Source organism: Octopus sinensis, linkage group LG11, assembly GCF_006345805.1.
Source record: "Octopus sinensis linkage group LG11, ASM634580v1, whole genome shotgun sequence".
Lineage (NCBI taxonomy): Eukaryota > Metazoa > Mollusca > Cephalopoda > Octopoda > Octopodidae > Octopus > Octopus sinensis.
Window position 1 is genome coordinate 31,795,794 of NC_043007.1, and position 13,942 is coordinate 31,809,735.

Here is a 13,942-nt window from a genome sequence, read left to right on the forward strand (position 1 = left end):
GTGTGACACCTTAACAAGTGTCTTATCTACTGTTACCCTGGGCCAGCAAAAGCTCTGTGAGTAGATTTAGTAGATGGAAACTGAAAGCATTTTGCCATAAATGTGTGTATGTGTGTGTGTTACGGCAGAGCGGTTAGATTCAAATATCTACAATAATTCCTTCTTTCAAGATCAACTCCCGGCAGATCTTCCTAATCTTTCTACGCAGACTTAATTTTGCTGGCTTGTTTCAGTAAACGTACTTCAGACTCTGGACTTTGTTATTCATTGTTATACTTATATATATATATTTTTTTTTAGGTTTCAGTTTTACTTTTCCTTTTCTTTTCTTTTTTGCTTTTTTTGTGCTGTTGTTGGTTTGTTGCGATATCGTTTGTTAGGTGAGAAATAACCCTGATAAGACATTACTTCTGATGTCATCATGTCCGAATTTATGATAAAATAGGGTGGATTTTTAAGATACATTTTTAAATAATAGTCGAGAACTTTCAGTTCCCATTGCAGTGTAGAAAATTTAATTTTAATCTCATGGTTAGATATGTACAGTTCAATATATTCATATAAATGTATATATATATATATAAATATGAAAAAAAAAATTGCCGTTAAATGTACGAAAAAATACATATATGTATGTATGTGAGTATGAGTGTGTGTATGTGCATATATATAAATACACACACACACATATACACATATCTATCTATGTATAATATATATATATATATAACAATTGCAGCGTGGGAGGTGTTTAGAAGCCATTTAAGAAACACACAAAACCGTTAGATTCACTTCAACATTTAAATTTAATTTGTCAAATTATTTTCGTCGCTTTGAGACCGCGACCTTTTCACTGACAAAGCTTCGTGCTGCATGACAAATTAAATTTAAATGTTGAAGTGAATCTAACGGTTTTTGTGTGTTTCTTAAATGTTTATAAACACCTTCCACGCTGCAATTATTTTCGTTCCAGCACACGACCTCAGATCAAGTCACTTGCTATGCAAGTACATCTCTGTAATATATATATATATATATATTAATGACAATGTATTGTATAATACATCCATTATGGCCGATCTTACCGATTCATTTTGTACTGACCATTAAATCGGATGTTAGATAACACCATGGTTAATTAATACTGCTCGTTTGTCAGGGGCTGGTAGGTATGGCGAACCTGCTATCTCTGACAAGCACGCGGTATTACTTGAACGTGGTTTTATCTAACTTCTGGTTTAACACTCGGTGCAGGGCTGACTGGTAAGACCAGTCGTAATATACACTCTGATTAATATACACGCTTTGCTGAGAAATATATGAGGGCGTATTGCTCCACCCACACGCATAGATTCTTAGTTGGACTATATATATATACATACATGCATACATACATACATATATATATATATATATATATATATATATACATACATACATACATCCATATATATATACACACATATATATATACATACATACATACATACATACATACATACATGTATATATATATATATACATTCATACATATATATATATGTATATATATATAGATATATATACATATATACATACATATGTATATATATATATATGTATGTATATATGTATATGTATGTATATATATATAAATATACATAATATATATATATATACATACACACGTGTGTGTATGTGTATGTGTGAATGTGCATGTGTTTGCGTGTATGTATAGACATGGACGTTATACGTACAACAGTATACAAGTGTTTGTGTATGTGCTTGTGTGCGTGTATGTGTGTGTGTGTGTGTGGTTCAAAATTGTACAAAAACAAAAAACAGAAAACGGGGACAGGTCAGGGAACAACAATCAAAGTGTATTAGTTAGAAGCTCAGTAAAAATGGATGAGTTCTCGACATTTCGAGCTTATGCTCGTCTACAAAATAAAAATGCCGAAAAAAAAATAACACAGAGAGCCGCAAAAAAAATCAGAGAAAAAAATATGTCTTGAGTAATGTTTTGTGTGTGTGTGTGTGTGTGTGTGTGTATGTATGTATGTTTGTGTGTGTACATATATATCTATATATATATACACATACACATATATGTGCATGTATGTGTGTGTCAAAAGTTATGAAAGTGTTCCAGTTTCAAATCAAAATAACAAAAATTACTAAAAGAAAATAAAAAAAAATATAAAGGATTTGAGTCCTTTGTGATCTTTTTGGCCGACGCTGTTTAAAAATAAACATACGTATTTTCAGATATATATTTATATATATGCACGCATGCATATACATTCATACTTTTAGAATTTCATCATTATAACACTGATTTCTAAACATAAGGGCGAAGCCACAAATTTTTAATAAGGGTCCAGTCGATTGCATTTATCCCAGTACTTAACAGACCCTTTATTTCATTTACCCAAGAAAGATTAAAGACAAGATCAACACGGGTAGGATTTGAACTCAGAATGTAAAGAACCGCAACAGAATACCACAAGTCGTTCTCTGTTGGATGTTCCAGTGGCTCTGTGAACCCATCGACCCCACCCACACTATCACCACCACATACATTTATAAACTCACCAATATGTATTTATATATATATATATATATATATAGGGAGAGTTTATGAAAAAAACAACAAAAGATGAAGACAGGTGGTGTACAAAACAAACAGATGTATTAGTATAACGCTCAGGAATAGAAAAGGTATTTTACGTTTCGAGCCTACGCTCTTCTACAGAAAGGGACACAGAAAAAACAAAGAGAAAAAAATGTGTGTAGTGGCTAACGATCTATCATGGCGACTGACCATGTATGTATGTATGAATATGTATTTATGTATGTATTATGCATGCATGTGTGTGTATATATATATATATATACACACAGGATTATGCTTAAATTTTTTCCTCATTCCTGTGAGTATATTCTTCAACGTAGATTAATACCAATATATTCCATAAATCGGTACATTGCTATAAACATTTACTCATAGAGTTATTTCCATTGTGGAGCACTGACTCTTGTAGATATATATTTGGTGGCACCACTTACACTTGTACAGATCTTTAACGGTGCCATTACCACCAATAACGGCACTTGGTGGTTGGTACATCCAACCCGTCCACCCTTATTTCCTAAGTTTCATTTCTTTTTTGTACTCATAGAAATGTTCATCATCATCATTATTATTTTTGTTATTATTATTATTATTATTATTATTATTATTATTATTATTATTATTATTATTGAGTGAGAGAGCAGTGCATGCCATCAAAGTGACACTGGGGTAAAATATACGAAGCCCAGTACACCCATCATGACTACCCGTCTGATAAGGGTACACTAGGCACATGCATCACAACCATATGTGCGTGACATGGTGATCTCATATCAAGATAAACAGCACATGACCTTGCAGGTGGGGGCCCAGTTAGAATTTTCTTCTGGTCGAGTAGCCCATCCCACTCAAGAGGTCCCTGAATAAGGGTTGTTTAAGGATGTTGAACGAAACACCCATGTTTCCAGAGGTGAATTATTCAAACCCCAAAGAATTGTTCTCAACGCATGGCTATGATGCTCCCCCACTACTTCTGCTCATGATCAGAGATGCACATATCGTCAGCCACTAAGGGACGTGCTCAACTGGTTAAGGTCAAACAACTGACAAGCAAATCTGTGGTATTGAGCAGAATATTTGCTGTAACATTATTATTATTATTATTATTATTATTATTATTATTATTATTATTATTATCATCATCATTGTTATTATCATCACTATTATTATTATTATCATTATTATTATTAATTATTAAAAATAAACGAGAATTTTTTATTATTATTATTATATTATTATTATTATTATTATCATTATTATTCTTCCTTCATAACATAGTGTATGTAAAAATTCACCGGAGTCTTTGGTCACCTGCCGAGTCACAACAAGGACCTCAGACAGATAATGCTTTCCTTAAGATGAGCCCAATGAGGCTGCTTTTTGCAAGATATCAGTCTTACATGGGATTTCCAGTTGCCTTAAGGAGTTTTGAAGTTTCAATGGGATTGAGCCCAATGCTCATTATTTGACCGTGTTTTATGTAAAAAAATTTGATCGTTATTGTGGTTCTTGAAACTATAATTATTGGATTAATCTTTTTCCTCGAAGAGTAAAAGAGAAACAAAAGGGAACGTAATTTACAAAGAAGAAAAAGAACGACTATTGTAGCAATTAGTTTTTAGTAATTTGTCGTTGTAATTAATGTAGGTGGTCTTTAAAGGGAAATGACAGAAATCATTAATAATATAATATATAGGCATTTTTTTTTTAGAGAAAATGTTTTTTGTTACTTTGTTCTTTATGCTCGCTGCCCCCTACTATCACCACCACAACATGACCACCAAATTCTAATCCGAATTCATTAGCATCAAACAGCCAAGCTTCAGTGATGGTACCAGTATTTGTCAGGCTTTTCCGACTAGTGTTAGTTATAAATATATACAAATTGAGATCATTGCTTCCATCAGCACAGTCCAAAAACCATTTTGCTTTGTAGAGTTTCGGCACAATTGAAAGAAAAAGGGAGAAAGAAGCGAAGAGAGGATGTCAGTTTTATGTACACGGGTAGGAAGCGTTTTCTCCCCAGTTTAAGGTCGGATAATACGTTGAGTAGTTCTGTACTAATAAACGCAGCTGGTTGTTCTCCTTCTGTAACTGACTGATTAACCGTTCGTAGTTCTCCTTCTCTTTGAGCATATATCTCTGGTTCTGGAATAAATAAATAAATAAATAAGTAAATTGATAATTGGACAGACAGCCAATCAGAAAGGTAGGCAGGTAAGTAGGTAGATAGGTAGGTAGCTAGCCAGCTAGACAGATAGATAGACAAGTAGACATAGCAATATAGATAGATAGATAGACAGATAGATAGATCCATATATAGATAGTACTAGAAATCCCATATCTTTAAGAATCTAGTCACACTATTTAACCTAGTTAAACCCAATGATGACGCTGTATACCAGTAACCCAAATACACTGATGTGTGTGTGTGTACACGGTTGTCGAACGAGTACCAACACTTCCATGTAGCACGCTTAAACAATTGTGAATATCACTTCACATGAAACCATTGGTTGCCTTGTTAACCAACAAATAAAAAAACGTATATATATATATTCTTTTCTACTCTTGGCACAAGGCCTGAAATTTTGGGGGGAGGGGGCCGGTCAATTAGATCGACCCCAGCATGCAACTGGTACTTAATTTATTGACTCCGAAAGGATGAAAGGCAAAGTCGACCTCAGCGGAATTTGGACTCAGAACGTAAAGACAGATGAAATACCTATTTCTTTTTTTCTTCCAAGGTCTGGAGTCTCCCACCCCTAAGCCCTTTGACCATCACCTAATCACCCTTACCCGTCTTGTTGCTTAACAACAACAACAACAGCAGCGAAATGCAACACCAACACCACCAGCCCCAGAATTATTGATTAAAACTTACATCTTCCAATTCTTCCATTTTGTTCTTCTTCCTCAGACGGCATCTCTGTGCCGCTTTCCTGTTTTGCTCTCTCCTCCTCAAAATTCTCGTCTCTTCTTCTGGCCGTAGCTGCAACAGAAACAAGAATTAAATAACTTCTGCTCACCTCATCAGTACGACTGAAAGATGGTCTGCGAAATAACCACAACTGAAGTTGCAGTTACTTTAGCAGGGAAGGAATTAAATTCTTTTCTACTCTAGGCACAAGGCCCGAAATTTGGGGGGAGGAGGCCAGTCGAGTACATCGACCCCAGTACGCAACTGTTACTTAATTTATCGACTCCGAAAGGATGAAAGGCAAAGTCGGCCTCGGCGGAATTTGAACTCAGAACGTAAAGACAGACGAAATACCTATTTCTTTACTACCCACAAGGGGCTAAACACATAGGGGACAAACAAGGACAGACAAACGGATTAAGCTGATTACATCGACCCCAGTGTGTAACTGGTACTTAATTTATCAAAGGGCCAACTATGTCACATTGAATCTCCCTAAGAACTACATCAAGGGTTCGCGTGTCAGTGGAGCGCTAAGCCACTTGCACGTTAATCTCACCAGCAGGTTTGTTCCATTACTAGGTTCAACTGGAACCCTCGTCGTCACAACCGACGGAGTGCCAATTAGCAAACATAAATTAGGGTTTTTGATAATTAACACTCAGATTCAAATGGAACCTGAATTTCACTCCCTGAAGAAGAGCATTCATATGAAAGTTGACCTCTTACATTCGGCCTTGAAAAATGGTTCGAAAAATTTGACTCCTACTTGGTAAATTATTTTAAGGTTGTTCTTATTACTAAACAAAGTGGAAACATGTTTTGGCAAACAAATGAAATCACACCCCAATGAACGTCAGATAACTGGCGTTGAAAGCAACGCTACATAGATTTTTTTCTTTAATGAGATCAAAGAAACTTTGTAACAAGCAAATCTAGTCGACACAGGAGCCTTGGTGTAGATGCTCGAAATAGCAGCCAAATCTCCCTCAAATCACACACTGTTGGCATGGGAAAGGGAAAACTACATTAGATAACATAGTGTTGAAGCGATGGGATGGTCATAGCAGGAATGCTTTTCAACACAGGTCATCTGATCTTCTCAATTAGGCTTGCGCCGGAGTTCATCAATAACAACAATGACAGCAATAATCAAGTGTACGTTGGAAACAAATTCTTGTATGATGATGATGATGAGGAGGAGGATTATTATGATGATGATGACGATGATGATATTATTTTAACTTATTTATTTATTTACTAAAATGACAATTACAAGAATATAAATACATGTATAACATATTATGCTTTGCATATAAAATATATAAAGATACCAGTAATTATTATTAAAATGTTTTATATGTAAAGCATAATGTTATACGTGTATGTATATTCTTGTAATTCTCATTTTAGTAAATAAATTGACATAATATAATGTCTAAAAGTTGATGAACCAACTATTGATCCCCTCCATTTTCTTATTGCTATATATATATATGTATATATATATAATATATATATATGTATGTATGTATGTATGCATGCATGTATGTATGTAGGTATGTATGTGTGTGTATATATATATATATATATCTATATGTATATATGCATGAATATGTTCGTGTGTGTATGTGTGCGCGCGCGCACCCATCACCACTTGATAACTAGTGTCGGTGTGTTTAGGTCCCAGTAACTTAGCGGGTGGTCAAAAAGAGACTGACAGAATAAGTATCAGACATGAAAAAAAGAAAACAAACAAAAAAACCCTAAATACTACAACCGATTATTTCAACTAAAAACCTAATAAGGCGATGCCCTAGCATGGCCGCAGCCCTACAACAGAAACATGCAAGAGATAAATGATAATTAACGAAATAAGAAATGTTTTCTAATTACCTCGTATTGTATGGGAGGTTTCACTTCTGTATCGACAGCATTCTTTCCTTCCTGGAACCTCTTGTACAATATCTGGCATTTCAGTTCCTGTTTTATGATGTGAATCATGTCTCCCGTCTCGTTGACTTTCTCAACGGCTTCCTTCAGTTGAGAATCTTTTTCGTTATCGCTGACATTATCATAGGAGTCATTTTCTGGACAAACGTCACCTTTCATAGGTTCTGGTGTCTCCACAAACGGATAGTTCTTCAAATCTTGGCAGAAATCAAGATTAGTCATCTCGCCAAAAGACTCTTTAAGAATGAAAGAAAAATATATATATATTTATCTATTTATAGAAAAGGACAAATTTTTAGGGTTTCTACTATAGGCACAAGGCCCAAAATTTTGGGGGAGAGGACTAGTAAATTACATCGACCCCCAGTGTTTCACTGGTACTTAATTTATCGACCCCGAAATGATGAGAGGCAAAGTGACCTTGGAGGAATTTGAACTCAGGACATAGCAACAGGTGAAATACCTATTTCTTTATTGCCCACAAGGGGCTGAACACAGAGAGGACAAACAAGGACAGACAAACGGATTAAGTCGATTGTATCGACCCCAGTGCGTAACTGGTACTTATTCAATCGATCCCGAAAGGATGAAAGGCAAAGTCGAGAATAGTCATCTCCTCCAAAAAGTCTTTAAGAATGGAAAAATAAATATAGAAAAAAAAACAGATTTTGAGCGCGAACAATAAATAACGTCTTTTACTCGTTTCAGTCACTTGACTGCGGCCATGCTGGAGCACCACCTTTAGTCGAACAAATCGACCCCAGGACTTATTCTTTGTAAGCTTAGTACTTATTTTATCGGTCTCTTTAGCTGAACCGATAAGTTACGGCAACGTAAACGCACCAACGACAGTTTTCAAGTGATGGTGGGAGGACAAACACAGACACACAGACATATACATATCATCATCTTCATCATCCTCATCATCCTCATCATCACCCCCACCACCACTGCCACCAGCGCTATCATCATCATCATCATCACCACCACTACCATCATTGAGCCCCTAAACTGGTAGCATCCTCAGGCAACAGCCATCGTCTCATCATCATCATCATCCTCATCATCACCCCCACCACCACTGCCACCAGCGCTATCATCATCATCATCATCACCACCACTACCATCATTGAGCCCCTAAACTGGTAGCATCCTCAGGCAACAGCCATCGTCTCATCATCATCATCATCATCATCATCACCCCCACCACCACTACCACCATCACCATCACCACCACCACCACCATTATCATCATTATCATCACTACCATCATTGGGTTCCTAAATTCGTAAGGTCCTCGGAACAGCCTAAGTGCCCATGGATTAAGGAGCATGAATCACCGCCCCAAAAGAATCTTTCAGATTGAAAATATACAAAAGAACTAATTTTTAAGAGTTGAAAAATAGGCACCATGCAATAAATTTATCCATTGAGTATTTCAGAACATGTGACAAATGCAAAATTATTGATTTCATATACATAATGAGCATGGCCTTCATTCATGATCGCAAGATTGTGGTTTCAATTCCCAAAGAATATCCCCCCAAAAAAAACAAAAAGAAAATATTGTTCCGGGATTGGGCAGTGCATCGTGTTCTTGAGCAAAACCCTTCATTTCATGTTGCTTCCAGTGGGTCCTTGTGATGGACTGGAGTCCAGAGTAAGGAGAATGTTGGTCTGCCCGGCTTAACCAACAGAGTGGCATCATTTGAAAGCCACAACAATGTGAGAAAGTGCATTGGGATCAGGGGTGTTTAACCACAACCAATACTCTAGTTGATGCAGTGATACAGTGAAACGGTGACATTAGATCTTACTTATTCAGAAGAGAGCATATTAGCGATAAAGATCTTTTCACTTCCCCACTACGGTTAGTGGTACATATAAAATGAAATGGCATTAACTAAGAATAAATTTACCATGTTTGAAGGCACAAAAGATGCACAGGCATAATAAATGCATCCCAATTTTAGCAGCACATATTCAGGAAAAATAGCTTTTAGTACATTAATGCACATAATATAGGCCCAACTTAAGATATAGACCCAGAGTGAATTTTTTTTTTTTTGAGATATTCTTTGGGAAAAAAAGTATGTCTTATATGCCATCAAATACGATAAGTAACGGACTGCAACAAAGAAAAAAAATCAAATGTATGTCTTATAAGACTATTCCGCACATACAATAACAGCCCCTACCAACAAGCCAACACACCTCCATCATCAGCTGCCCCATGGATATCATTATGGTTTCAACACTTGGGCAGTACCATTCAATCCAGTGGTGTCAACAGCACTAAAATAAGTGTTGCTTGTAAACGAACAAACCAAAAGAAACCACCACATTCATTCTGTCTTAATTCTAGGAAGGATTAAAGACTAACATTATTGATTAAACTACAACAAAGAAACCACATTTACCCTAGGTACAAAAATGGTATTGGTAAATTAATAAGTCTATAAGTAGACCTAAAACTAATATTGATTTCAGGTTTTGGTACAAGGTCAGCAATTTTAACAGAGGGGTTAAATCGATTGCATTGACCCTAGTACTCAACTAGTATTTATTTTATCATCATCATCATCAACAACAACAACAGCAGCAGCAGCAACAACAACAACAACAGCAGTAATAACAATTGTAATACAAAAAAAGGGGCCATAAATAAGTAAATGTTTCAAGGCACAATGTCCGACTCCGACGCCCCCGGGGATTGTGCCAATCCACTGCTTTTAATATCCGTTTCTAACACTGACACAAAGTTAAAATTTGGAAGGTAAGGGTTAGAGGATTGCATCGACTCCAGGGCATCATTAGTTCGTTATTTTATCGACCCCTATCCCAGCCCCGAAAGAATCAAAAACAGCACTTACTTTGATATGATTTGAACGAAACAAATGCCGACCCTGATATCATCATATTGATAAACAAACAAATATGAAATGTTTGGGAGAGGACAACGTGTTTCTTTATAAACAGGAATAAAAATAAAAATAAAGTATAACGAATTAAGATACTGATTGACTTCAGCAGCGAAGTAAAAGTCGGTTAAACCCCAATTGTGATTGAAAACATCTGCCCCAAAATATTTTGTTCGACAATACATTATGAAAACTAACAACAGAGAATGAATTACTTTGTTTTGTTTGAAAGACATTGTAAAAGGCTTCAGGATTATATCTGACAACAATAGCGATAATAAGGATTAAGGCTATTTCATACTCTGCTAACTTTGTCTTCCTTGGATTCAAATGACCGATTTCCAAGGAAGTATTTAGGGCACAGGCAACAAACATTACTGCCGCCTCCTACCTCGTGATGACGTCAGCAAGAGTTTGCTCTCAGAAATTCCTTTGGAGATATAAGTAAATTGTGTTCAAAGTAAATCGGCTGGGATTACATGGAAAGAGAAAGAGTGCGGGGGAGGAAGATTAAAATGTACTTTAAATGGAAACAATAGGGAATCTCAATCCGACGATTTATAAGTGTATTTATATTTTTTTTAATTACATGGATAAAGATCACGAATGTTTTGTAATAGCTGCCTCAGTTTTAGAGGTGATAAAAGCCGTGTGCTTTCAATAACGAAACCACAAATGGACATTATACTGTGACACTTTCTGAAACTTAAAAATGTTGTTTCGTCTTTGTATTTGGCTTGTAAGATTCTTGTTGTGAATTTGTGAGTTATGAAGAAGATATAATCACAAATGCAAGCAAAATATTATTCACATACTTAAAATGCTAACCATGGCGTGGAAGAACCATTTAATAATTTCATCTCTTAATGTCTGTTACTTCTTGGAATGGCCTCAATTATATTCCTTAGATAGCTTAGAATTCTTTTTTCTTGAAAATCTAAAGAATCTTACCGAAGATATATTTCTAGTTCTTTGACTGCTTTTGAAAATGAGTAACACTTTTTAATATACATTATTTACATTTGACAGATATTTGACCTCCGGCTGATATACCCGCCAGACTTCATCAGGTGTCTTGGGGGAATTTCGAACCTGGGTTCTCATTCCTAAGGTATTTTTCGTTGTTGTTGTTGTTATAGGCATAGGAGTGACTGTGTGTTAAGTAGCTTGGTATTATTATTATTATTATTATTATTCAGGTCACTGCCTTTTACGTTTTGAAAAGGGAAAACTTGTTCCCAAATTTTAATTTAAGGAATCTGTTTTTATCTTTTTATTTTTCTGCTTGTTGTTTCAGTTATAGGACTGGTGTCCATGCTGGGGCACGTCTTGAAGGATTTGGTCGAACAAATCGATTCCAATTATTAATTTCTTTTAACCTGGTACTGATTCTATTGATCTCTTTTTGCTGAATCACTAAGTTACAGTGACATAAACAAACCAACACCGGTTGTCAACCAATAATGGGGTGACAAATACAAATACACACACATACGGCAGGTTTCCTCACAGTTTCCGTCAACCAAATTTCCTCACAAGGCATTGGTTGATCCACGGCATTTGCCCAAGGTGTCTCGCAGTGGGACTGAAACTGAAATCACGTGGTTGCAAAGCTTCTTATGCACAAAGATCCATCTCGACCACAACAACAATAAACACAACAACAAACACAACACACATAACAATAACAAACACTATTCCTGATGTAATAAATTATTGGTTGTGTATTAATTGTACCTAGATTTTGTATCCAAAATTAATCAACAACCTTGGAAAGAAACAATAGACCGATAAAATATTAAGCACACACACACACACACACACATATACACACACATATACACACACACACACATATACACACACACACACATATTCACATACATATGCACACACACACATATACACACACACACACACACACACACATATGCACACACACACACATATACACACACATATGCACACACACACACATATGCACACACACACACATATGCACACACATACACACACAAATACACACACATACACACACACACACAAACCCTTTGTTTACTCTCACCTTTCTTGCCTCCAAACATCTATACACACACAAACACACATACACACACACACAACCATACATACACAGAGACATAAGGCCAATTCTCAGACAGACGCAGAGCAGACATTGGAACGAGAAGGGAAGTCACTAAGTCACTGTAAAGGTCGCCAACAGCAACGAAATAGTTTTGACTAACAAACAAGAACTTGATTAATTGTTTAACCAACAAACGATCGATTAGTTAATTGGTTAGATATGCAACCAATTGACTCAGAATAGAGAAGTGATACTGAACCTGTGCGTGTTATTATTAGCGTAATGACCCTCCCAAGACACAACAAAACTAAGAGAGGTATGTTTAAATAATAATTCAGTTGACAGACCGAAGACCGGGCAGTAAAACTTTGATCACTACTAGAGTATCTGTGGTTCTGGCATGGATGGATCAATATGGTGTTTGACAGAATTTTACTTTAGTGCATTTTAACAGATCATTTAAGTCCCTGTACATAAATGTCGGAAATAGGTACCAGCTAATCTAAGAATTTTATCTGAGACAGAATGACGTTACCTATAAATGGTTAATCCACATTATTCCTGAAGGAGCATAGAACCAGTTTCCTGGTTTCCCTGGCATTTATATTCTTCCCTGGATGGGATGCCAGTCCGTCATAAGAGGATTATTCATTTTTGCCAGCTGAGTAGACTGGAGCAATATGAAACGAAGTGTTTTGCTCAAGAATACAATGTATCGCCCCACCCAGAAACCAAAACAGCTAAGCCTGTATCTCCGTAAAACTATAGATATCAAGTACGAAGTAAGAAAATAAGTGATTTCGAATTCGTTATTAAAAATTCTAATTTAATGCATGATATTCATTGAATAATTCTATTAATGGTTATTATTTTGCTGTTAGACGGACACAGTATCCGCTGCTTTTTTAGTTTCAAAGTATATACAAGCATGTAACACTATTGATCCAACGTGCAATGAGTTCAGCTTCATATAACAAAATAGAGATGTAAAAGAAGAAAAAATTAAGCTAACGCCGTAGTGTCCTGTCAAAGAGTGGAAGTGTATGTGTGTGTGTGAGTATATCTAAATGCAACTGTATGAAAATCAGATATATGCCTCGTATAATTTTAAATATTGTAAACATAGATATGTACGTATATACATACATACATACATCGTGAACTCTCCTATCGAAGACAACAGATGAGTTCTCTGCAATTTCTTACTGAACGACCGGCACAGATGATTTGCTTACATGGTCAAATGGTTGTGCTGTATATTAGCTCAGCCCTGCCATTAAGCCTCTCCTTTGCCTGTACAGGTGCACGGGGTGTGCCACATGTCAGATGTCAAAACGATCGCAGAGCAACGTGAAATGAAGTGCTTTGCTCATGAACACAACGCACCGCCTGCTCCAGGAATTGAACCCACGATCTCACGACCGTGAGTGCAACATCCTATCCACAGGGCT

General features: G+C 36.1%; 1 protein-coding gene across 1 annotated transcript in view; it reads right to left on the bottom strand.

Annotated features, from left to right (window-relative positions):
• Positions 1-3,821: 3,821 nt before the first annotated feature.
• Positions 3,822-13,942, bottom strand: part of LOC115217529 (cyclic AMP-dependent transcription factor ATF-3-like) — a 14,694-nt gene continuing 4,573 nt past the window's right edge. Inside the window, exons 2-4 of the mRNA XM_029787251.2 lie at positions 7,431-7,723; positions 5,499-5,606; positions 3,822-4,762 (exon numbers count right to left, since the gene is read on the bottom strand). Of these exons, the coding sequence (XP_029643111.1) occupies positions 4,607-4,762; positions 5,499-5,606; positions 7,431-7,723 (557 nt within the window). The 3' untranslated portion in view covers positions 3,822-4,606. The remainder of the gene's footprint in view (positions 4,763-5,498; positions 5,607-7,430; positions 7,724-13,942) is intronic.